A 27,650-nucleotide genomic window follows, 5' to 3' on the forward strand; every position below is an offset into this window, starting at 1 on the left:
CAACAGAGGATGAGATGGTTGTATGACATCACCGACACAATGGACATTAGTTTGAGGATGCTCCAGGAGTTGGTGATGGACAGGGAAGCCTGGCATGCTACAGTCCATGGGGTCACAAAGGGTCGGACACGACTGAGCGACTGAACTGAACTGATAGGAAAAAAGACATCCATTTACATTGTTGGTGGGAATGTAAATTGGTACAGCCACTATAGAGAACAGCATGGAAGTTCTTTAAAAAAGAAAACTAAAAGTAATACTACCATAAGATCCAACGATCCCACTCATTGGCATATGTCTGGATAAAACCATACTTTGAAAAATACATGCACCATAATGTTCAAGACAGTAGTATTTCCAAAATCAAGACATGGAACCAACCTAATGTTCACGGTTAATGGATAAAGAAAATGTGGTACACACATACAATAGAAATTTACTTAACCATATAAAGAAATAGTGCCATTTGCAGCAACATAAATGGACCTAGACATTATCTTACAAAGTGAAATAAATCAGAGAAAGATAAATATATGATATCACTTATATGTAGAATCTAAGAAAGTATATAAATGAACTTATTTACAAAACAGAAATAGACTTGTAGACATAAAAAAACTAATTTATGGCTACCAAAGGGATAAAGGGAGGAGGAGGGATAAATTAGGAGTTTTGAATTAACAGAAACACACTAGTATATACCAAATAGGTAGTCAACAATGACCTACTGTATAGCACAGAAAACTCTACTCAGCGTTCTGTAATAACCTACAGGAGAAAAGAATCTGACAAAGTGTAGATTTAGGTATATGTATAATTGAATCACTTTGCTGTACAGTTGAAACTAACAGAAACTTGTAAAAGAGCTATATTCCAATGTAAAATAAAAATTAAGAAACAAAACAAAAATCACCACTAGGCCTCATGAGAGTCAAGAAATCACATCTGACAAATCTCTGCTTCCTCTGTGTAAGAATTAGTCAGAAATTACAGGAAGTTGTGAGGAAAATTATTCCGTCACCCTTTGCACTCTGCTCACTCGTGGATCTCTTGGGATGGGTCCCATTTGCAGAACTTCTAGTACTGAATAGGCAGATGGGCAGATCTCCAGTGTCCACTGGCTCTTTCCTGGCATAGGCACAAGTCTACAGTGCTACAGGATCCCATGTGCAATGACGCATTGTCCTTTCACCTCTCAACTGACTGATGGGGAGATAGTCTTCCTTTGTTGGTTACACTTGCTCCTTTTTGCCTGTTCTAGGGAGACTCCCCACTAATGAACATGGTTATTTAAACACCTTTTAAGCAACACTGGAAGAGTTTCTTTAGGACAGCCATGTACTCTATGCTCTTGAGTGGCATTTTCACCCATCACAGGAAGGCATTTCTTACCGTGACCCAGATATGTGTGCACTAGAACATTCTTCAGGTCTTTTCCACCAGGCCCCCAGACCTGTGCCACTGGGATCTTCCTCCTGGCTCTGCCACCAAGCTACTGTGCCAGTGGAGCACTCTTCTGCTCCTCCATCCATTGACATCCTCCATCCAGAACTTCGATGGTGTTGGTCTCTGCTCGTTCCCACCCTGTCTCTTTTGTAAGTTCTTCTTAGTCTCCTTTGTGAGTTTTCTGTTTCCACACATCTTCAACATCTATGGATTTTGGGGTTCTGATTTTTTGACTCTTATCCCTGTTAGGTGAGCATTTTCTAGTGGAGCTTATGCCCTTAGTGGCTTGCGCTGTTGCCTGAATGCTAGGATTGCCCACCTCTGTCTCTGCCAGAGTCTCACCTTCCTCAGATCATATGTGCCAGTGCCCTGGCCTCCACATACTTGATGGATCCCTCACACTGAAGATGCTCTACCTGGATCACATCCATTCTGCACTGCTGGGGTCATCTCCTTGCTGGGTCTCCAGACATGTTTCTATCCTCAAATTACACCACGATATTTAGTAAAACATCCAGTAGTTTTACTTTAGACACTTGAAGAGAATTTCTTTGAAGTAATTGTGTCAGTGGGGTTCAAACCAAAATTGTTTCTTGAATTACCCTGCTACAATCCAGTTGATGGTTCTGACTTTCACAAAGCTAGCCTGACAGCTTCATCCCTATAAAATGGAATTGGTGGGCCAGGAGCTAGATATCCCTTAAATATATGTAGCTTATTAGGCTCTGAATGCTTTAATCTGATTCTGAGGGATCCTTCATTATTTTATATGCCTCAACATTTGACCACTTACTCTATCAAATGAGGACATTGTGGAAAATTAAGAATAAAATGGCTTAGTGTAGTCAAAATGAAAACAGTACAAAATGAGGCTGAGAGGGAAGGGAAGAAACAGAACCAGTACTTTGCAAGAAAGGGCTGGTACTGCATTTAAGTACTGCACTGATGTAAGTATGACAGTAGGTAGTTTTGCTACTGAGTACGTAACAGAGACAGTTGTCTCTGGCAGAGACAACTTTAGGAAATTGTAGAGCCATGTAAAAATAGCAAGGAGGCCCTGACACATGCACTGAACAAGCTTAGAAAACACACATGTAGCCTATTGTGCATTGCACCTGCCTGTGTTTTTTCTTGAAATTTTCAGTTTGGATTTTTCCATTCTATATTGTTCTTAATTAAAAAAATCTACTTGTTACAATTCTAGATGCAACCAAATACTTCTTTTTAACACTGTGTTACTTTTGCTGTGGAGGCCTTTCCAAGACACCTTTTGTCCTTTTCTCTCTCCTCATTTCACCCTTTTCATCTGATTTTTCCTTCAACTGCTCCATCATTTCCAATGGGAGAAAAATTAACAGTTTTGTTACAGGTTTTCTTCACTATCCCAAAATAGAGCTTTCCCATATAAACTTTCAGAAGTCAAAATGGCATAGAGTGAGAAAACAGTCACTTGTTTTCCTAAAAGCAAAAATCCTCTTCAGATTTCTTCCTTAGTGAAAACAGGTGCTAATGTAGGTTTTTGTAAAAGCAAAGTGGCATAAAGTGAAATTTCAAAAAGTGGGGGACACCCGTATTGTGTTCCAAAGGGACCTATAATTATTCAGGATATAAGTACTTCGGCCTTCATGAGTTCCTGTCTCCAAAAAATATTAATTACATTTCACGACTGAATTCATACACAGGAAATACATTAATATATTTTAAGCTATCTTCTTTCCTATTTTGTTCCTGATTTTAAAACAAATGAAATGATTTTCATTTAAAAAGTGTTTTGGACCTTTTTAAAAAAAGGTATTTGGGGCATGCATTCTAAAGACACAACATCCATGGTGATATCCTCAGAAACGCGGTGAATTCTAATGGCCACTGAAAGCATGCCATGAGTCCCAGCTCTTCATAGGTTTCCCTGCTATCTGTATATGATCAGCCTCACATAATTCCATCTGTCATTCAGATGCTATTTTCAAGGGCCACCACTGGATGTGCAGATAAACTGCAAGTGATTAAGAACTTCAGATCATTGTACACTGGCAAGCCTAAATTTTCACACAACTTACTAATGGTTCTAAGTTATGATAATGGTTTCTAAGTTGTGTTTTATCTTTAGCAATGTTATAAGTGGTTTCAGGTCTTTTCTGGAAAAGAGGGGGGACAAATAAGTAAATTTTAATAAACAATAATTTGTTGTTCAGTGTCTGACTCTTTGAGACTCCATGAACTACAGCATGCCAGGCTTCCCTGTCCTTCACCATCTCCTGGAGCTTGCTCAAACTAATGTCCATTGAATTAGTGATGCTACCCAACCATCTCATCCTCTGTTGCCCCCTTCTCCTCTTGCCCTCAATATTTCCCAGCAACGATAATTAATATTGAGTTCACTCCTTCCATCTCAGGCCTTTAAAAGATGAACTTCCAGACTGCAGCCTTGGGAATGGTCTCCAAGTTTGTCACTAGTATCCCTGGGACCTACTCTCTTTACACCCCATTCACCCTACTGGTCCTGCCTGGGAGTCTCCGCCAATGTTCTGTCATTATGCCTCTGACCCTGTTTTGTGGATCAGTTGTCCAGGAGTTCCTGCCAGCAAGAAACTGGTTCTCGCAGCCCAGCTCATGGGGACAACAACCTGCGAGGGTCTCAGAGGGTGTCACATGTATTTGCTGAATATTTAAGCACAGTGAAAAAAAAGGAAAAAACTGACCAATATTGTTGCTGACTTATTCCCTTACAAATCAACCTAGTGGAGATTTCATCCAACAAAAATATCCTCAGCAGCTGACTGTGGAAAAGGGCCCAGAGTCAGGCAAAGGAATTGTGAGGGGAAGGAGAGGGCTCCTGCCTGGGACCCTTGAGACTGGTTGGGACACCCTGGGGTTCTTAAGTCCTGATGGCCACTAGGTGACCTGTGAAGGACTGTGCTTTCCAGGCATGGTGAAGCTCTTTCGTATCGATAGCAGTGACTTAAATTAAGTGTTTAAGAAAATGCAATTTACCTTCAAACAGATGAATATTGCCTCATAGTCTTTTTTTTTTTCTTTTAAATTGAAGTATAGTTCATTTCGGAGAAGGCGATGGCACCCCACTTCAGTACTTTTGCCTGAAAAATCCCATGGACGAAGGAGCCTGGTAGGCTGTAGTCCATGGGGTTGCGAAGGGTCGGACATGACTGAGCGACTTCACTTTGACTTTTCACTTTCATGCATTGGAGAAGGAAATGGCATCCCACTCCAGTATTCTTGCCTGGAGAATCCCAGGGATGGCAGAGCCTGGTGGGCTGCCGTCTATGGGGTCGCACAGAGTTGGACACGACTGAAGCGACTTAGCTAGCTAGCTATAGTTCATTTACAACATTGTGTAAGTTCCAGGTGTATAGCAATATGATTCAGTTATATATACATATATATTGCTTCAGGTTCTTATGCCTTATAAGTTATCATAAAATACTGAGCATAGTTCCTGGTGTTATAACAATAAGTTCTTGTTGGTTATCTATTTTATATAAGGCAGTGATAGCCTTATGTTTTGTCTCCCTCAGTCTTGTTTCACCGGATCCCAGGGGACATGTCAGTATAGTGGTGAAGTAGAACCAGCTAAGGTTGGGATAAGATGTGATGACCTGTTTTTGTTTCCTTCTAAGGTTGCTTGTCATTCAGGTAATAATTGGCTTTTTATTATGAAAGAAACAAATCTTGAATGTTTACAAAACTGCAGTGAAGAGTACCTGTTCTGTGGGCTTTGTGTAGGTTCCCCAGCCCTTGATCTCAGACTTCCCTGGGCCCTGCCATGAGGTTGTGCCTGTGCTGCCTGTGGTTTCATGTCTCCTTTCCTGTTTCCAGGGTCTGGACTTCGCTGGGTTTACAGCACACATGTTTGCTGGGATTTGCTTCGTTCTCTTGTTCTCCTTTCCACTCCTCAGACTCCTTTACTGGAACAAAAAGATCTATAACAAGGAACCCAGTGAGATTGTTGGTGAGTAGAAGCACCTCCTCATAGAGCTTCAGAGTTTACTAACACAATATTATTATTTTCTGGGGGAGGTTGCCACAAAAAGGCAGGAGGTTAATGCTATGTAGAATACCAGGAAGTATTCATCATTGGAATGCTGCACACTAGGATGTCCCTGTCTGCCTCCTTGTAGGCAGTGTACTTTCAGGGGCTTTAAATCCATGAACTGTGCCTCTTTAGTTTTCTATAGAATGAAATGTGGTTACATGTAGGAAGCAATGTCCACTGCATACAATTTGCATGCCATGATAGCATTGAACCACCTGTATTTAATACAAAAAGCAGAGCATATAGACTGTAGTCTATATTTTTGAACCACTCTGTTGCTTCATGTCCAGTTCTGTTACATTTTGTGCTGCATATGGGCTTCTCAGGAGGCAGGTAAGGTGGTCTGATATTCTCATCTCTTTAAGAATATTTCACAGTTTGTTGTGATCCACACAGTCAAAGGCTTTATTGTAGTCAATGAAGCAGAAGTAGATGTTATTTTGAAATTTTTCTAAATCCAGCTTGTACATCTGGAAGTTCTCGGTGTGTGTGCTGCTGAAGCCTAGCTTGAAGGATTTTGAGCATAATCTTGCTAGCATGTGAAATAAGTGCAATCAATTCCCATTTCTGTATAAATGGCTGGGAATCTAAGTATGTTCTCACCAGACTTCCTACTCATCAGATGGTGACTTTACACGGTAGATCTGCCTTTCTTTCCTGGGTGACTTTTGTGTTCAGAATTTAACTTTTTGTTCTAACTAGGAAAATGTCATATACACCTTCTCAAGTCACCTATATAAAACCAGCTTGTTCCTAGTAGAATTGAATCACCCACCTCCACCAGATAAATGGAACCATAAGAAGAAATTTCTATTCCAGACAATATGTATTGATTGCACAAAAATTGGAGTGCCCTTGTAGATATAAAAGTGGTACTTTAAATGCAAGCAATCAACAGGGATTTCCTGGGCAGCCTCTTGGCCTAGCTCTTAGTGAAGGCTGCATAGGTGCAAGACAAGTGGGCAGCATGTGTAGACATAGGAATGGGCCTCACCAAAGAAGCCCAAAACTGTGGGGGGGTGGTGGCTCCAGTATGGAGGCTAGAGGAAAGGAAAGGAAAGCAGGCACAGATGCCGGGGGCCAAATGGAATAGTCTTTTTGGCTGCTTCCTGGGCCATGGAAGATTCCTGCCATGTAACATAGTTTACTTCATTTAGGAAGAACGTGTTTTCTTAATAACATTGATAATTACTTACCTGGTCATTTGCAGAGCAGAGTATGTGATTTTCTTGAGAAAAAAGAACATCTTCATGTTCATGGCTTTCCAGGTGGTGCCAGTGGTAAAGAATCCACCTGCCAATACAGGAGACCCAAGTGACATGAATTCAATTCCTGGGTCAGGAAGATTCCCTGGCTTAGGAAATGACAACCAACTCCAGTATTCTTGCCTGCAAAATTCCATGGACAGAGGAGCCTGGTGGACTACAATCCATAGAGTTGCAAAGAGTCAGACACGACTGAGCGACTGAGCATGTACACACATTCATGTTAACATGGCATTCTTCCTAGGTGTGTCTCTGTCCACATTTCCCCATTTGTGAGGACACCAGTCATCTTGGATTTGGGGCCATCCTAATGACCTCACCTTAACTAATTATATCTGCAGTAACCCTATTTCCAAAACAGATCACATTCTGAGGTACTAGAGGTTAGGACTTCAACACGTGAATTCAGAGGGACACAATTCAACCCATAGCAATCAGCAAGAGGTATTCAAAATGATTAATCATCAACAAGTATATGTAAAATGGGGTAACTTAATATGTAGCTTTAGTTTTCTAATGGAAAGTGTCATACCAATGGACAGCTAGGGAAACTAATCAATCACAATGGCTAATCTGTCTTTAGAAGCTTGTGTGGGCACAGTTGCACCTCCTTCCTCCCCAATATCCCTCCACCTCGCTGGTGATCCGAATTACTCAGGAATAATTGTTATATATACAGATTATCAGGCCCACCCCCAGGAAATCTGTGCTGTGAATAAACTCTTCTGGAAAGTCTTATCTTGAGGTTAAGTTGGACATACTGATTTGGAAACATAGAAAACAAATCTGTGTATTGATTCCTTTACTCATCATGAATAAAGAGCTGAAGGAAGCTTTGAGGGAAGTGGGATAGAATGGTTGGGATATGGATAATGCTGGAACCCTATGGTAAGGACAACACAGGTTGTACATCAGCACACAGTGAACTGTGCAGATCCAGAGCAATCGCTCTGAGCCACTATTGGGTATAGGGAAATCTGATTTTGAATTGCTTGGTATAACTATAGATTCCTAAGCTTAACCCCAGAGATTTGGGTTCAGCAGGTCTGTGATGAGTCCAAAACATATCAGAATAGCTTGGCTATGCTACAGTTTGAATATTCTTTGGCATGGCCTTTCTTTGGGACTGGAATGAAAACAGCTTTTCTAGTCCTGTGGTCACTGCTGAGTTTTCCAAATTTGCTGGCTTATTGAGTGAAGCACTTTAACAGCATTACCTTTTAGGATCTGAAATAGCTCAACTGGAATTCCATCACCTCCACTAGCTTGGTTCATAGTGATGTTTCCTAAGGCCCACTTGACTTCACATTCCAGGATGTCTGGCTCTAGTTGGGTGATCACACCATTGTGGTTATCCAGGTCATGAAGCTCTTTTTTGTATAGTTCTTCTGTGTATTCTCTCCACCTCTTAATATCTTCTGCCTCTGTTAGTTTCTGTCCTTTATTGTGCTCTTCTTTGCAAGAAATGTTCCCTTGGTATCTCTAATTTTCTTGAAGAGGTCTCTAGTCTTTCCCATTCTATTGTTTTCCTCTATTTCTTTGCACTGATCACTGAAGAAGGCTTTCTTATCTTTCCTTGCTATTCTTTGGAACTCTGCATTCAAATGAGTATACCTTTCCTTTTCTCCTTTGCCTTTCACTTCTCTTCTTTTCTCAGCTATTTGTAAGGCCTCCTCAGACAACCATTTTGCCTTTTTGTATTTCTTTTTCTTGGGCATGGTCTTGATAACTGCCTCCTGTACAATGTCCCGAACCTTCATCCATAGTTCTTCAGTCATTCTATCAGATCTAATCCCTTGAATCTATTTGTCACTTCCACTATATAATCATAAGGGATTTGACTTAGGTCATACCTGAATGGTCTAGTGGTTTTCCCTACGTTATTCAATTTAAGTCTGAATTTTGCAACAAGGAGCTCATGATCTGAACCACAGTTAGCTCCTGGTCTTGTTTTGCTGACTGTATAGACTAGCAAAGTAATGCTCAAAACTCTCCTGCATAGACTAGCAAAGTAAGGCTCAAAATTCTCCAAGCAAGACATCAACAGTACGTGAACCACAAACTTCCAGATATCAAGGTGGATTCAGAAAAAGCAGAGGAACCAGAGATCAAATTGCCAGCATCTGTTGGATCATTGAAAAAGCAAGAGAGTTCCAGAAAAACTACTTTTGCTTTAGTGATTACACCAAAGCCTTTTGATTGTGTGGATCACAACAAACAGTGGAAAATTCTTCAAGAGATGGGAATATCAGACCACCTTACCTGCCTCCGAGAAATCTGTATGCAGGTCAAGAAGCAACAGTTAGAATTGGACATGGAACAATGGACTGGCTCCAAATTGGAAAAAAAGTATGCAAAAGCTGTATATTGTCATTCTGTTTATTTAATTTATATGCAGAGTACATCATGTGAAATGTTGGGCTGGATAAAGCACAAGCTGGAATCAAAATTGCCAGGAAAGATATCAATGACCTCAGATATACAGATGACACCACCCTTATGGCAGAAAGTGAAGAAGAACTAATGAGCCTCTTGATGAAAGTGAAAGAGGAGAGTGAAAAAGTTGGCTTAAAATTCAATATTCAAAAAATTAAGATCATGGCATTCATTCCCATTGCTTTATGACAAATAGATGGGGAAAGAATTGAAACAGTGAGAGACTTTATTTTCTTGGGCTCCAAAATCACTGTGGATGGTGACTGCAGCCATGCCTTCCCATGCTTGTGTGGCCTGGGAAAACTGATCATTTTAATATGTGTTATATACCCATAATGGATATTCCATCTTTATTGTTTAATAAGTGAACAAATGGAAGTACTGAGTACATAAGAAGGGAAAGAAAGTGAAAGTGAAGTCGTTCAGTCCTGTCTGACTCACTGCAACCCCCTGGACTGTAGCCTGCCAGGCTCCTCCTTCCATGGGATTTTCCAGGAAAGAATACTGGAGTGGGTTGCCATTTCCTTCTCCAGGGGATCTTCCCGATCCAAGGATTGAACTCGGGTCTCCCACATTGCAGGCAGATGCTTTTACTGTCTGAGTCACCACAGAGTACATATGAAGGGAAAGAACTATAGCATAATAACTAAAGATGGAATCAGGCAGCCAGAATCAAGATCCTGAATAAGCTGCTTACTACCTTAAAGCCTCAGTCTCCTCAGATATAAAATGCCGGCTTTTGTGATGGGTGTGAGAATTAAAAACTACAGTGTATATAAAGCTTTGACACATAGTAAGTCCACAAAGGATTATTATGGTGATAAATTTTACTGCCTTTCTGTGTGTGTGTGTGTGTGTGTGTGTGTGTGTGTGTGTGTGTGTAGGGGGGATTGATGACTTGCATACAATAAGTGTTTTTCTGCCTTCCATATGCTATTTTTATTCTTGATTAATTGTAAAAATCCTTCAATAAAACATATTTATTAAAAAAAAAAGACGTTTGCTCCTTGGAATAAAAGCTATGGCCAACCTAGACAGCATATTAAAAAGCAGAGATACTACTTAGCTGACAAAGGTCCATCTAGTCAAATCCATAGTTTTTCCAGTAGTCACGTATAGATGTGAGAGTTGGATTATAAGGAAAGCTGAGCGCCAAAGAATTGGTTCTTTTGATCTGTAATGTTGAAGACTCTTGAGGTCCCCTTGGACTGCAAGGAGATCCAACCAGTCCATCGTAAAGGAAATCAGTCCTGAATATTCACTGGAAGTACTCATGCTGAAGCTTGAAGCTCCAAGCCATCTGATGCAAAGAACTGACTCAATGGAAAAGACCCTGATGCTGGGAAACACTGAAGGCAGGAGGAGAAGGGGATGACAGAGGGTGAAATGGCTGGATGCCATCACTGACTCAATGGGCATGAGTTTGAGCAAGCTCTGGGAGTTGGTGATGGACAGGGAAGCCTGGCTCTGCTGCAGTCCAAGGGTCACAAAGAGTTGGACACGTTTGAGCTACTGAACTGAAGCGAACTAATACTACAAGAAAAAGTATCCCTGAAATCTCAGTAACACTACTTCGTGTTGGCCAAATGTCCACTGTGGGATCACAGTGCCTTGCTGATCAGTAGTTCTCAGCTCCGTGAGCTGCTGATCATCATAGAGACCAGAGAGAACCATATGTTCCACTCTGTCACTGAATGACTCCTCCTGACTGTCCTGACTGTCACTAGGCTCCACCAGTTGCAGGGGCTGGGTTGAGTCAGCCTGCCAAGTGATCAACATGGGAGAGAATTTGACTTATTTATTGAAAAGCACAAATAATCACCAGAGTATGCCCCTCTGGTAATCAAATACCAACTCATGATGTTTATTCCTAATATTTTATATGTAATTTTTTAAATATCTGTGTACATTAGGGATATTTGTGTGTAATATCCTCTCTTAAAATATATACTTTTTGCTGTCCTCAAAGGATGAATATATAAGTATACCCTCCTCTTCAGCTTTTGGGAAGAGATGGTGTAAAATTGCTATTACATTTTACCTTAAACGTTTTCCAGGTTATTTTAGAGTTGAACCTCTTTCCCTCCCTTCTAACGCCGCTATCTCCCTTGATTTCCTCTTCCCTCTCTCCCTGTCTCCTTCCCTTCTAGTTTTTAAATACAAATACTGATTCTTTAATAGATATAGGCTAGCTATTAAGGTTATCTGTTTCTTCATGAGGGCTCACTGGTGGTTTCCGCCTTTAAAGGAATTTGTCCCTGTTCAAACTCAGCTGTTGAAAGAATTATTCTAAAATTGTTTATAATAGTTTTTCATTACCCTTTAATAGCTATAAAACTTTTAAAATTGAAGTATAGCTGATTTGCAAAATTGTATATAGTTACAGTTAACAAGAAAGTGATTCAGTTATATATGCAAATATATATATACTCAGATTATTTTCCATTAATTTATTATAATATATGGAGTGTAGTTCCCTGTATTAAACAGATACAATTCCTTATCTCTTTTATGCATAGTAGTTTGTATCTGTTAATTCCATACTCCTAATTTATGTCTCCCCTTCCTCTTCCCTTTTGGTTACCATAAGTTTATTTTCTATGTCTGTGAATCTGTTTGATTTGCATATAGATTTATTTGTATTATTTTTAGTTTCTACAAATAATATTTCAGTTCAGTTCAGTTCAGTCACTCAGTCATGTCCAACTCTTCACGACCCCATGAATTGCAGCACACCAGGCCTCCCTGTTCATCACCAACTCCCAGAGTTCACCCAAACTCATGTGCATCGAGTTGGTGATGCCATCCAGCCATCTCATCCTCTGTCGTCCCCTTCTCCTCCTGCCCCCAATCCCTCCCAGCATCAGAGTCTTTTCCAATGAGTCAACTCTTCGCATGAGGTGGCCAAAGTACTGGAGTTTTAGCTTCAGAATCATTCCTTCCAAAGAACACCCAGGACTGATCTCCTTTAGAATGGACTGATTGGATCTCCTTGCAGTACAAGGGACTCTCAAGATTTCACAAATGTCATATAATACTTCTTCTTTATCTGTCTTTCTTCACTTAGTACAATATTCTCTATGTCCATGTTGCTGCAAATGGCAATATTTCTTTCTCTCAATTCTGAAGGAAGGCAATGCCAAAGAATGCTCAAACGACTGCACAATTGCACTCATCTCACATGCTAGTAAAGTAATGCTCAAAATTCTCCAAGCCAGGCTTCAGCAATATGTGAACCGTGAACTCCCTGATGTTCAAGCTGATTTTAGAAAAGGCAGAGGAACCAGAGATCAAATTGCCAAAATCCCCTGGATCATGGAAAAAGCAAGAGAGTTCCAGAAAAACATCTATTTCTGCTTTATTGACTATGCCAAAGCCTTTGACTATGTGGATCACAATAAACTATGGAAAATTCTGAAAGAGATGGGAATACCCAACCACCTGATCTGCCTCTTGAGAAATCTGTATGCAGGCCAGGAAGCAACAGTTAGAACTGGACATGGAACAACAGACTGGCTCCAAATAGGAAAAGGAGTACATCAAGGCTGTATATTGTCACCCTGCTTATTTAACTTCTATGCAGAGTACATCATGAGAAATGCTGGACTGAAAGAAACACAAGCTGGAATCAAGATTGCCAGGAGAAATATCAATCACCTCAGATATGCAGATGACACCACTCTTATGGCAGAAAGTGAAGAGGAACTAAAAAGCCTCTTGATGAAAGTGAAAGAGGAGAGTGAAAAAGTTGGCTTAAAGCTCAACATTCAGAAAATGAAGATCATGGCATCCGGTCCCATCACTTTGTGGGAAATAGATGGGGAAACAGTGGAAACAGTGTCAGACTTTATTTTTGGGGGCTCCAAAGTCACTGCAGATGGTGATTGCAGCCATGAAATTAAAAGACGCTTACTCCTTGGAAGAAAAGTTATGACCAACCTAGATAGCATATTCAAAAGCAGAGACATTACTTTGCCGACTAAGGCCCGTCTAGTCAAGGCTATTGTTTTTCCTTTGGTCATGTATGGATGTGAGAGTTGGACTGTGAAGAAGGCTGAGTGCCAAAGAATTGATGCTTTTGAACTGTGGTGTTGGAGAAGACTCTTGAGAGTCCCTTGGACTGCAAGGAGATCCAACCAATCCATTCTGAAGGAGATCAGCCCTGGGATTTCTTTGGAAGGACTGATGCTAAAGCTGAAAGTCCAGTATGTTGGCCACCTCATGCGAAGAGCTGACTCATTGGAAAAGACTCTGATTCTGGGAGGGATTGGGGGCAGGAGGAGAAGGGGACGACCGAGGATGAGATGGCTGGATGTCATCACTGACTCGATGGACGTGAGTCTGAGTGAACTCCGGGAGTTGGTGATGGACAGGTAGGCCTGGAGTGCTGTGATTCATGGTGTCACAAAGAGTCAGACACGACTGAGCGACTGAACTGAACTGACTGAATATACCATTATAAATATATATACACCACATCTTCTTACCAATTATCTGTTGATGCACACTTGGATTGTTTCCAGTTTCTTGGCTATGCATATATGTTTTTGAATTAGAGTTTTCATCTCTTCTAGATATATGTCCAAGAATGGGATTACTGGATCACATTGTTGTTTAGTTGTTCAGTTTTGTCTGACTTTTTGTGACCCCATAGACTGTAGCATGCCAGGCTTACAAGCCCTTCACCATCTCCTGGAGCTTGCTCAAACTCATGTCTATTGAGTCGGTGATGCCTTTCAATCATCTCATCCTCTGTCGTCCCCTTTTCCTCCTGCCTTCAGACTTTTCCAGCATAAGGGTCTTTCCTAATGAATCAGCTCTTCACATCAGGTGGCCAAAGTATTGGAGCTTCAGCTTCAGCATCAGTCCTTCCAATGAATATTCAGGTCTGATTTCATTTAGAATTGACTAATTTGATCTCCTTGCAGTCCAAGGGACTCTTGAGAGTCTTCTCCAACATCACAGTTCAAAAGCATCAATTCGTTTGTGCTCAGGTTTCTTTATGGTCCAACTCTCACATCCATACATGACTACTGGAAAATCCATAGCTTTGACTAGATGGACCTTTGTTGGCAAAGTAATGTCTCTGCTTTTTAATTCAGTGTCTAGGCTTGTTATAGCTTTTATTCTAAGGAGCAAATGTCTTTTAATTTCACGGCTGCTGTCACCATCTACAATGATTTTGGAGCCCATGAAAATGAAATCTGTCAGTGTTTCCACTGTTTCTCCATTTATTTGTCATGAAGTGAAAGGACCAGAACCATGATCTTTGAATGTTGAGTTTTAAGCCAGCTTTTTCACTCTCCTCTTTCACCTTCATCAAGAGGCTTTTTAGTTCCTCTTTGCTTTCTGCCATAAGGGTAGTGTTATCTGCATATCTGCGTTTATTGATATTTTTTCCAACAATCTTGATTCTGACTTGTGCTTCATCCAGCCTGAAATTTTGCATTATGTACTCTGCATATAAGTTAAATAAGCAGGGTGACAATATACAGCCTTTAAATAACCCTTTCTCAATTTTGATCCAGTCCATTTTCCCATGTACAGTTCTAACTCTTGCTTCTTGACCTGCATACAGATTTCTTAGGAGGAGGGTAAGGTGATCTAGTATTACCATCTCTTGAATAATTTTCTACAGTTTGTTGTGATCCACTGAATCAAAGATTTTATTTATTTATTTTTTAAAAAAATTTTTATTTTTACTTTATTTTACTTTACAATACTGTATTGGTTTTCATTGACTATGCTAAAATCTTTCATTCAATGTATGGCAAAACCAATACTGAATCAAAGATTTTAGCATAGTCAATGAAGCAGAAGCATATATTTTTCTGGAATTCTCTTGCTTTTTCTATGATTCAACAGATGTTGGCAATTTGATCTCTATTAGCTTCTTATACAGTCTGGATATTAACTCTTTGTTAGTTGTTTCATTTGCAATTATTTTCTCCTGTTCAGAGGGTTGTCTTTCAGTGTTGCTAATTGTTATCTTCATTGTGCAGTTCTTAAATTTAATTAAGTTCCTTTTGTTTATTTCTGTTTTTATTTCCATTTTCTAGGAGGTGGATCAACGAGGAACTTGCTGTGATATATATCAGAGTGTACTGCCTATGTTTTTTTTTAAAAGAGCTTTATAGTGTCCAGCCTTATATTTACGCCTTTAGTCCATTTTGAGTTTATCTTTGTGTGTGGAATTAGGAGGTGTTCTAGTTTCATCCTTTCACATACAGCTGTCCAGTTATCCCATACCACTTATTGAAGAGGCTGTCTCTCTCCATTGTATATTCTTGCCTTCTTTGTCAAAAGTAAGGTACTTGGGACTAAGTTTATCTCTGGGCTTTCTATCTTGTTCAGTTTGTCTATATTTCTGTTTTTGTGGCAGTACCATATGACTGTAGCTTTGTAGTATAATCTGGTGAGAAAGGTTGATTCCTCCATCTCCATTCTTCTTTATCAAGATTGCTTTGGCTATTCGAGTTCTTTTGTGCCTCCATACAAATCGTGAAATTTTTTGTTCTAGTTCTGTGAAGAATACCATTAGTAAGTTGATAGGGATCACATTGTATCTGTAGATAGCATTTTGTAGTATATATAGTTATTTTCACAACCTTGTATGTTGATTCCAACCTTGTATATTGATTCTTCCAACATTGTATATCTCTCCATTTGTTTGTGGTGTGTTGATCTCTTTCATCAGTGTCTTAGAGTTTTCTGCATACACAACTTTTGTCTCTTTAGGTAGGTTTATTTCTGGGTATTATATTCTTTTTGTTGCAGAGGTGCATAGGATCGCTTCCTTAGTTTCACTTTCTGATTTTTCATTGTTAGTATATAGGAATGCAAGGGATTTCTGTGTATTAATTTTATATCCTATGATTTTATAATATTTATTAATTCTAGTAATTTTCTGGTGGCATCATTATGGTTTTCAATGTAGAAAATCATGTCATTTGTGATCATGAGAGTTTTACTTCATTTCCAATCTGGATTCTTTTTATTTCTTTTTCTTCTCTGCTTGCTGTGGCTAGGACTTCCAAAACTATGTTGAATAAAACTGGTGAGAATAGGCACCCTTGTCTTATTTTTGATTATGGAAGACATGCTTTTTGATCTTTTGCCATTGAAGATAATGGTTGCTGTGGGTTCACTGTATATGGCTTTTATGATGTTGGGGTATGTTCCAAGGCAATGGCAACCCACTCCAGTACTCTTGCCTGGAAAATCCCATGGGTGGAGGAGCCTGGTAGGCTGCAGTCCATGGGGTCGCTAAGAGTCGGGCACGACTGAGTGACTTCACTTTCACTTTTCACTTTCGTGCATTGGAGAAGGAAATGGCAACCCACTCCAGTATTCTTGCCTGAAGAATCCCAGAGACGGGGGAGCCTGTTGGGCTGTTGTCTATGGGGTCACACAGAGTCGGACACGACTGAAGCAACTTAGCAGCAGCAGCAGCAGCAGCAGCAGCAGCAGCAGCAGCAGCAGTAGCAGCAGCAGCATGCCTACTTTCTGGAAAGCTTTTATAAGAAATGAGTGTTGAATTTTGTCAAAGGCTTTCTCTGCATCTATTGAGATGATCATATTATTTTTATCTTTCAATGTTAATATGGTACATCAATAGCATATATTGAAGAATCCATGCATCTCTGGGATAAAGCCCGCTTGATCATCTTGTTAATATGTTGTTGGATTCTGTTTACTGGAATTTTGTTGAGGATTTTTATATCAACGTTCATCAGTGATATTGGCCTGTAATTTTCTTTTTTTTGTGGCATCTTTGTTTAGTTTTGATATTAGGGTTATGGTGGCCTTGTAGAATGAGTTTGGGAGTTTTTCTTCTGCAATTTTCTGGAACAGTTTGAGCAGGATAGATGCCTGTCAAGCCATCTAGCCCTGGGCTTTTTGTTGAAAGATTTTTGATTTTAGTTTTGATTTCCATGTTTCTGATTGGTCTATTCATATTGTCTATTTCTTTGGTTCAGTTTTAGAAGGTTCTACTTTTCTAAGAATTTGTCCATTTTTCCAGGTTGTCCATATTATTGGCATATAGTTGCTCATACTAGTCTCTTGTGAGCCTTGGTATTTCTGTGTTTTCTGTTGTAACTTTTCCTTTTGAATTTCTGATTTTATTGATTTGAGTCTTCTCCCTTTTGATGGGTCTGGTTAACAGTTTGTCAATTTTATCTTCGTAGAAAGCCAGTTTTTAGTTTTATTGATCTTTGCTATTGTTTCCTTCATTTATTTCTGCTCTGATTCTTTATGAGTTCGTTCCTTCTACTAACTTCGGATTTTTGTTGTTGTTGTTTGTTCTTCTTTTTCTAGCTGCTTTAGGTGTAAGATTAGCTTGTTTATTTGATATTTCTTATTTCTTGAGGTATTCTTGTATTGCTATAAACTTCCCTCTTATCACTGCTTTTACTGTATCCAGTACGTTTGAATTGTCATGTTTTCACTGTCTTTTGCTTCTATCCATATTTTGATTTCCTTTTTGATTTCTTCAGTGACCTGTTGGTTATTCAGAGAAGTATTGTTTGGCCTCCATGTGTTGTTCTTTTTTTTTTTAATAGATATTTCTTCTGTTGTTTTTATCTAATCTTATAGTGTTGTGGTCAGAAAAGATGATTAGAATTATTTCAAATTTTAAAAATTTACCACGGCTTGGTTTGTGGCCCAAGATGTGATCTATGCTGGAGAATGTTTATTTGCAATTGAGAAAAAGTGATATCTATTGATTTTGGATGAAATGCCTGTAGATGTCAATTGGTCAAACTTGTCAAATGTATCATTTAAAGAAGAACTAAAGAGCCTCTTGATGAAAGTGAAAGAGGAGAGTGAAAAAGTTGGCTTAAAGCTTAGCATTCAGAAAACTGAGATCATGTCTCCTTGTCCCATCACTTCATGGCAAATAGATGGGCAAACAGTGGAAACAGTGGCAGACTTTATTTTGGGGGGCTCCAAAATCACTACAAATGATGATAGACAGGGAGACCTGGTGTGCTGCAGTCCATGGGGTTGTGAAGAATCGGACACAATTGAGCAACTAAAACTGAACTGAACTCTGTTTAAAATAAATAAGCAACAATCATATATTGTATAGTATAAGGAAATAAAGCCATTGTTTTTAATAACTTTAACTAAAGAGTACAAAAATATTGAATCACTATGTTGTATACCTGAAACTAATATAATATTGTAAATGAGCTATATTCAATTTTAAAAGTTTTAATATTAAAAGTATACTGGAGCAAAAAAAAATAAAGCTTCCATTTCTTTATGAATTTTCTGTCTGGATCATCTGTCAATTGGTGTGAATGGGATATTAGAGTCCCCCTCCACTATTATTGTGTTACTGTTGATTTACCATTTTAATAGTTGCTAGCATTTTTCTTATGTGTTGGGTGCTCTTATTTTGGGTGCATGAACTTAATAATCATTTTATCCTTTTCTTGGGTTGATGCCTTGATCATTATGTAATGTCCTTCTTTGTCTCTTGAAACAATCTTTTTTGTAAAGTCTATTTTATCCGGCATGAGTATTGCTATTTCCACTTCCTGTTGATTTCCATTTGCATGGAATACCTTTTTTTAGATCCTCACTTTCAGTCTGTATGCGTCCTTAGGTCTGGGTTGGGTCTCTTGTACATAGCACGTATCTTGGTTTTGTATCCATTTATCCAATCTGAATCTTTTGGTTGGAGTGTTTAGCCAGTTTATTTATATATATGATTCTGAATCTTCCCTTGTGGCTCAGACTGTAAAGAATCTGTCTACAGTGCAGGAGACCTGGGTTAAATCCCTGGGTTGGGAAGATCCACTGGAGAAGGCAATGGCAACCCACTTCAGTATTCTTGCCTGTGAAATCCCATGGATACAGGAGCTTGGTGGTCTACATTTCATGCAGTTACAAAGAGTAGGATACAACTGAAAACAAATGCTTTCACCAATTACTTTATTGTTTTACATTTGTTTTGTATGCCTTTCCTTTTTGTGTTTTCTTTCTAGAGAAGTTCCTTTAGCATTTGTTGTAGAGTTGGTTTGGTGGTTCTGAATTGTCTTAACTTTAGCTTGTCTGGAAAGCTTTTGATTTCTCCTTTAAATCTGAATGAAATCCTTGCTTGGTTGTAGGTTTTCCCCTTTCATCACTTTAAGTATATCCTGCCATTCCCATCCAGCCTGCAGACTTTCTGTTGAAAGATCAGTTCTTAGCTTTATGGGGATGTTGTATGTTGCTTTTCCCTTGCTGCTTTCAATATTTGCTTTTTGTGTTTAATTTTTGTTAGATTAATATGTATTTTGGCATGTTTCTCCTTGGGTTTATTCTGTGTGGGAGTCTCTGGGCTTCCTGGATTTGGGTAGCTATTTCCTTTCTCATTGTAGGGAATTTTTTGACTATACTAGCCTCAAATATTTTCTCATGCCCTTTCCTTTGTCCTCTTCTTCTGGGACCCCTATGATTCTAATGTTGTTACACTTAATGTTGTCCCAGGGGTCTCCAAGATGAGACTGTTCTCATTTCTTTTTTTTTCTGCTTCAGTTGTTTTCAGCATTTTACCTCCCAGTTCACTCATTTTTTCTTCTGCTTCAGTTACTCTACAGTTAGCTACCCCCCCACCCCCAGTGCATTTCTAATCTCAGTTACTGTGTTGTTCATTGTTGATTGTTTATTCTTTAATTCTTTTAGGTCTTTGTTAAACATTTATTGTATCTTCCTGATCTGTGCCTTCAGTCTATGTATCCGTGCCTCCATTTTATTTTCAAGATTTTGGATCATCTTTACTATCATTACTATGAATTATTTTTGGTGTAGACTGCCAGTTTGTTTTCATTTGTTTGGTCCTGTGGATTTTTAGCATGTTCTTTCATCTGCTGCATCTTTCTCTGTCTTTTCATTTTGCTTAATTTACCATGTTTGGGGTCTCCTTTCTGTAGGCTGGAAGGACATAATTTCTCTTAACTGTGGAGTCTGCCCCCATGGTTGGGGTTGTACCAGTGCCTTGTGAAGATTTCCTGGTTGTGAGATATGCCTGTGTTCTGGTGAATGGAGCTCAATCTTGTCTCTGGGACAGTGCCATATCCAGTAGTGAGTTTTGGGGTATCTATGGGTTTGGTATGGCTCTGGGCAGCCTGTCTATTAATGTGCAGAGTTATGTTCCTATTTTGCTGAAAATTTAGTGTGGCATCTGGCACTGAAGCTTACTGGCCTTGGCCTTAGTGTTGAGATGGAGGCCTTTAGGAGAGCTCTTGCCTATTAATGTTTCCTGGGGTCAGGAGTTCTCTGGTGGATCAAAATCCTGGAGTTGAGTCTCTCACCTCAGGGGTTCAGGCCTGACCCCTTACTGGATCTCCAAGACCTCACAAGCCACACAGCATAGAAGACCAAACCCTGAGACTCTTACTGAAGGCAACACTCAGCAGCCCAGAATACCCAGTGAGACTCAAACCAAAGTCCTCCAATATTTCTAGGAAGGTCTCTGGACTTGTTGTGGGCAGTATGTGGTCAGCTCAGTCTCAGATGTGGCCATACTTCAGTTTGTACTTACTCCTAAAGTTCACAGTTTCCCCTAAAGTTCACTGTCTGTTCCCTGCCTAGCCTCAAGGCAGCGAAGGCCAAGGCTTATTGAGGCTCATTTGTTCACTCAGGCTGAGAAGTGGGGAGGACATGGCAGCCACAATTTGGATGCACCAGAGAGTGCCTGTGACAATAGAGACTTGATGGATATTGGTGCAGTCTGAGGTGGGTTGTATGCTTTCCCAGAGGAATTGGCTTCAGATTATGGGTCCCTAGAAAGAGTCAAGGTGATTAAGCTTCCGGAAAGGTGTGGAAAGTAACCTGTGCCTGCTCATAACTAGGCAGTTGTGATTACCTCCGGAGTCAGGACTGCATCAGCAGTGTTTTGCCTGCTGTCTCAGGCACTTTCCCTGGGTTTGGCAGTGGCAATTGTGTTTAATTCCACAGATGACACTCTGACTGGTTTTGCCAGATTTGGCAGATGCCAAAACTGTCTATGAGTGTGGTGTTTCGTGTCCCAGAAACAACAACTTGCTGCTCTAGGATGCCCAGTATTTTCTCTGGACTCTGCCAACTGTGTCGAAGTAGCCCTCTCAGAGTATCATCATGGAAGCCAACCTTGATCCTCTCCCTGAGATCTGATACCTGAGCCTGTGCCTTGGCACCCTGCTTCTATCCTCTGCTGCAGGTGGAGGTGTGTGAGCTGCTTCTCAATTGAGAAGTGCTGTTTGGCAGTAATTTCTGTAGTGAATTTTCTCTGTTTTGTCTCCTGAGCCCCCTGCCACCATCACACCCCACTCTGAGGTTCCAAAGCTCCCTCCCTGACTCTGCCTGTGAGGGGGATTCCTAGTGTCCAGAACTTTCCCCTCCTTCATGACTCGCTCCCCTGGGGTGCAAGTCCCATTCTGAAATCCTTTGTCTCTTTTAGTCTTTATCTTTTCCCCTACCTCTTTCTAAGGAGATTGGCTTGCCTTTTTGAAAATTTGGGGTCTTCTACTGTTGTTCAGAAGTTGTTCTGTAGGAGCTATTTTATATTCAGACGAATTTTTTTTATGTACTTGTGGGGAAGAAGGTGATCTCCTCCTCTTATTCTTCCTCCATCTTCTTGTGTTCCCCCCTTATTATTTCTTAATGTTAGAGCTGAGGTTATTGGTTTTCATGGAAATTGATTCAGTTCAAATTAGTTTCTAATTTCCATTTTTATTTCTCCTTTGATCTTTGGATATTTCATTTTATTTTTATTTAAACTTATTTATTTTAATTGGAGGCTAATTACTTTACAACATTGTATTTGTTTTGCCATACATCAACATGAATCCACCACGGGTGTACACATGTTCCCAATCCTGAACCCCCTTCCCACCTCTCTCCCTGTACCATCCCTCTGGGTCATCCCAGTGCACCAGCCCCAAGCATCCTGTATCTTGCATCAAACCTGGACTGGCAATTCGTTTCTTATATGATATTATACATGTTTAAATGCCATTCTCCCAAATCATCCATCCTCTCCCTCCCACAGAGTCCAAAAGACTGTTCTATACATCTGCGTCTCTTTTGCTGTCTCGCATACAGAGTTATTGTTACCATCTTTCTAAATTCCATATATATGTGTTAGTATACTGTATTGGTGTTTTTCTTTCTGGCTTACTTCACTCTGTATAATAGGTTCCAGTTTCATCCACCTCATTATAACTGATTCAAATGTATTCTTTTTAGTGACTGAGTAATACTCCATTGTGTATATGTACCACAGCTTTCTTATCCATTTGTCTGCTGATGGACATCTAGGTTGCTTCCATGTCCTGGCTATTATAAACAACGCTGTGATGAACATTGGGGTACACATGTCTCTTTCAATTCTGGTTTCTCTGATGTGTATGCCCAGCAGTGGGATTGCTGGGTCATATGGCAGTTCTATTTCCAGTTTTTTAAGGAATCTCCACACTGTTCTCCATAGTGGCTGTACTAGTTTTCATTCCCACCAACAGTGTAAGAGGGTTCCCTTTTCTCCATACCCTCTCCAGCATTTATTGCTTGTAGACTTTTGGATCGCAGCCATTCTGACTGGCGTGAAATGGTACCTCATTGTGGTTTTGATTTGTATTTCTCTGCTAATGAGTTTGTTAGCCACCTGTATGTCTTCTTTGGAGAAATGTCTGTTTAGTTCTTTGGCCCATTTTTTGATTGGGTCGTTTATTTTTCTGGAATTGAGCTGCAGGAGTTGCTTGTATATTTTTGAGATTAGTTGTTTGTCAGTTGCTTCATTTGCTATTATTTTCTCCCATTCAGAAGGCTGTCTTTTCACCTTGCTTATAGTTTCCTTTGTTGTGCAGAAGCTTTTAAGTTTAATTAGGTCCCATTTGTTTATTTTTGCTTTTATTTCCAATATTCTGGGAGGTGGATCATAGAGGATCCTGCTGTGATGTATGTCAGAGAGTGTTTTGCCTATGTTCTCCTTTAGGAGTTTTATAGTTTCTGGTCTTATGTTTAGATCTTTAATCCATTTTGAGTTTATTTTTTGTATGGTGTTAGAAAGTGTTCTAGTTTCATTCTTTTACAGGTGGTTGACCAGTTTTCCTAGCACCAATTGTTAAAGAGATTGTCTTTTCTCCATTGTATATTCTTGCCTCCTTTGTCAAAGATAAGGTGTCCATATGTGTGTGGATTTATCTCTGGGCTTTCTGTTTTGTTCCATTGACCTATATTTCTGTCTTTGTACCAGTACCATACTCTCTTGATGACTGTGGCTTTGTAGTATAACCTGAAGTCAGGCAGGTTGATTCCTCTAATTCCATTGATCTTTGGATATTTTAAATGTCTTTACTTACACTAAATTTGGGGACTTCTTTACCTAATTTAATTTCATGGGCTTCCCAGGTGGTATAATGGTAAAGAATTCACCTGCCAAGCAGGAGACATGGGTTTGGTCCCTGGGTTGGGAAGATCCAGTGGAGAAGGAAATGGCAACCCACTCTCGTATTCTTGCCTGAGAAATTCCATAGACAGAGGAGCCTGGCAGGCTATAGTCTATGGTGTTACAAACAGTTAGATATGATTTAGAGACTAAATCAAAAACAACAATGTAATTTCACAATGGTCAGAGAATATATTTTGTAAAATTTGATTATTTTTGAATTTATTGAAACATGTTTTTATGGTAAAATGTGGCCTATTCTCATAAATATTCTACTATTCTACTTGTACTGGAAAATAATATGTTTTCTGCCATTGTTGTTTGGAGTTATGTCAATATGACCAATTAGGTCAAGTTGGCTGATACTGTTATTTTGATCATCCATATTCTTGTTGATTTTCTGTCCACTTGTTCTATCAGTTATTGAGAGGTGTATATAGAAATCTTTGATTATGACTGTGAATTTGTCTTTTTATCTTTGTAATTCTAAGATTTTTGCTTTACATATTTCAGAATTTTATTCACTTCAGTTCAGTTGCTCAGTCATGTTTGACTTTTTGCGACCCCGTGAACTGCAGCATGCCAGGCATCTTGTCCGTCATCAACTCCCAGAGTCTACCCAAACTCAAGTCCATTGAGTCGGTGAAGCCATCCAACCATCTCATCCTCTGTCGTCCCCTTCTCCTCCCACCCTCAATTTTTCCCAGCATCAGGGTCTTTTCAAATAAGTCAGCTCTTCACATCAGGCGGCCAAAGTATTGGAGTTTCAGTTTCAACATCAGTCCTTCCAATGAACACCCAGGAGTGATCTTCTGTAGGATGGACTGGTTGGATCTCCTTGCAATCCAAGGGACTCTCCAAGAGTCTTCTTCAACACCACAGTTCAAAAGCATCAATTCTTTGGTGCTCAGCGTTCTTAATAGTCCAACTCTCACATCCATGCATGACTACTGGAAAAACCATAGCCTTGACTAGATGGACCTTTGTTGGCAAAGTAATGTCTCTGCTTTTTAATCTGTCTAGGTTGGTCATAACTTTGCTTCCAAGGAGTGAGCATCTTTTAATTTCATGGTGGCAATCACCATCTGCAGTGATTTTGGAGCCCCAAATAATAAAGTCAGCTACTGTTTCCACTGTTTCCCCATCTATTTCCCATGAAGTGATGGGACTGGATGCCATGATCTTTGTTTTCTGACTGTTGAGCTTTAAGCCAACGTTTTCACTCTCCTCTTTCACTTTCACCAAAAGGCTCTTTAGTTCCTCTTCACTTTCTTCCATAATGGTGGTGTCATCTGCATATCTGAGGTTGCCACATCCTGGCAATCTTGATTCCAGCTTGTGTTTCATCTAGCCCAGCATTTCTCATGATGTACTCTGTATATAAGTTAAATAAGCAGGGTGACAATATACAGCCTTGATGTACTCCTTTTCCTATTTGGAACCAGTCTGTTGTTCCATGTCCTGTTCTAACTGTTGCTTCCTGACCTGCTTACAGCTTGTCTAACTCAATGAAACTAAGCCATACTATGCGGGTCACCCAAGACGGAGGGGTCATGGTGGAGAGGTCTGACAGAATGTGGCCCACTGGAGAAGGGCATAGCAAACCACTTCAGTATTCTTGCCTTGAGAACCCCATGAACAGTATGAAAGAGCAGAAAGATAGGACACTGAATGATGAACTCCCCAAGTCGATAGGTCCCCAATATGCTACTTGAGATCAGTAGAGAATTTTATTACCAGGGTACATAAACCTTTAAGGTTACTGTGTCTTCTTGAAGAACTAACACTTTTATTATTATGAAGTGACCTTCCCTATCCATAGTAATATTCTTGCTTTGAAATCTAATTTGATCTTAATGTAGCAATTCCAGCTTTTTCTTGACTGCTGTTAGTCTGATGTATTTTTTAAGTCATCTTTTCACTTTTAACATTTTTGTGTATATTTAAAGTGCATTTCTTGCAAATAACTTACAGTTGAGTCTTGCTTTTTATCTAATCTGATAATTTGTCTTTTAATTGATATGTTTAGGTCATTGATATTTAATTTGATTAGTGACATGGATGGATTTACAGTATTGTAAAGTAAAATAAAGTAAAAATAAAATTAAAAAAAATTAGGAGGAGAAAAGGAATACAATAAAAAATGATCAGGGGACTTTTAAGTCTAAATAAATGTAATACGATGACAATAAAAAAAGAAAAAATAAATACTGGTTGAATGAAAAAAATAAAGGAAATGGATTTAATCTTAAAAAATTGTATCTTCATGTTGCATTTTTCTAGTTGTGATTTTATTTATAATTATATAACTAACTTCAAGTGATACTATACTACTTAACATGAAGTATAAGAATCTTACAATAGCTTAAGTTCATTTATCAACTTCTGGCCTCAGAGTCTTCCCCTGAGACTCCTGAATTAGAGCCACCTCCTGTGAGAGAGCAAATCCCACATGGTAATGTCTTTGCCTGAGGTTGGTTGAGAAGCTCCTAGGGGCTGGTGGTAATCAGAGAGGCAGAGATAAGTCATCTGATACTGTGTCCTGGTCAGGGCCAGTCAGCCAAAAGCAACAGCTAAAACTTATACAATGGGAACAAATCTGACAATGGGACACACTATTTGAGGATCTTGAGTCTTCCCTAAAGATCTCTGTGGGTCATAAAGAACCACTGGATATTTGAAAGAAGTAATCTATGTATCTATCTGTCATTTATCTTCTTAGATTGATCAGCCTAGATAGTATTATCCTCTTAGAAGAAAGGTAAATAGGAAGATAGAGTCCTTGTTTCTATATATCAATCTAACTGAATTTATCTATCAATAGATTAATATATAGAAAGTTTCTGTAGATGACAGATAGATTGATAGAACAAGCAGTGTTTTAAGATTAACCAGAGGTGGGTCTCTTCCCTGGTGGCTAAGAGGTTAAAAAGTCTGCCTCTAATGCAGGAGACCTGGGTTCGATCCCTGGGTTGGGAAGATCCCCTGGAGAAGGAAATGGCAACCCATTCCAGTATTCTTGCCTGGAGAATCCCATGGACGGAGGAGCCTGGTGGGCTACAGTCCATGGGGTCGCAAAGAGTTGGACACGACTGAGCGACTTAACTAACTAAACGGTGGGTTGGTAAGAAGTGGCTTCGATCAAAGTTTACTGAGAGCAATCAGAATTGGCAAATGTGGGGAGATGAAACGTGGATAACCTGGTGAACTGAGGCAAGAACAAAGTGGATCCTGCAAGATCCACATCATTATATTCGGAACTGCTCCTATGGCTAAGTACTGTTCATTTGTAATGTATCTTATTTCTCTATCTTGTTGGAGGCCTGTCCCTATAATGTCAAATTCATTCTCTCCTTTAGCATCTAGCATCCTGTCTGGCACTTTTTGCATGTTCAATGCAGAAATGTAGAGGAGAATGTCATTGATAGGACCAAAATGACATTTCAGGTTCATGTGCCTAGAAGATTAATGATGTCATATAAAAACTAAGAAAGAGGGAAGAGAGTTTCATGGGGGCAGATGGAAGGCTTATCTGTGAATCTTATAGCACAAGGGTCAGAGGGCAACATCAAGTAGCTGATTGGGATCATAGTGTTGGAGCTCAGCAGAGACAGGATGGGGAGATGGTGGTGGAGATGCACAGTAAGCCTGGGAACTAAGGAGTGAATACTTGGCCAAACTGAGCTCTGGGTGCAGGCAGTGAGCTCCCTTTTCCTTGGAAAAATGTTTCTTAACCAAATTTTCCCATGATCAATGGCATATTTATTTCATTTTCTAACTAGGAGAACAAAAGTGGACTAGCTGAGCATTAACCCATTGGGTGATCTGGGGAGAGTAACCCATCCTGTTCGATTTGATGGGTTAGAAGGCATCTAGACTCTGGCTGTGTGTGAGGGGTTGAAGCTGCCACTGGAAAAGACAACTGCAGAAAGGAGCCCTGGGGACCTGGAAGGCCAGATTCACAGTTTCTACTTCTGCAAACACAGAGATGGAGAGGGTCCCATAGGCTGGCCTGGGAAAAAAGTATTTGGGT

General features: G+C 39.7%; 1 protein-coding gene across 1 annotated transcript in view; it reads left to right on the forward strand.

Moving 5' to 3' along the window:
• OCA2 (OCA2 melanosomal transmembrane protein) overlaps positions 1-27,650 on the forward strand; it is a 358,392-nt gene that overhangs the window by 149,010 nt on the left and 181,732 nt on the right. Inside the window, exon 15 of the mRNA XM_005675804.2 lies at positions 5,281-5,413. Coding sequence (XP_005675861.2) covers positions 5,281-5,413 — 133 coding nt within the window. The remainder of the gene's footprint in view (positions 1-5,280; positions 5,414-27,650) is intronic.

Source organism: Capra hircus, chromosome 2 (assembly GCF_001704415.2).
Source record: "Capra hircus breed San Clemente chromosome 2, ASM170441v1, whole genome shotgun sequence".
NCBI classification, from domain to species: domain Eukaryota; kingdom Metazoa; phylum Chordata; class Mammalia; order Artiodactyla; family Bovidae; genus Capra; species Capra hircus.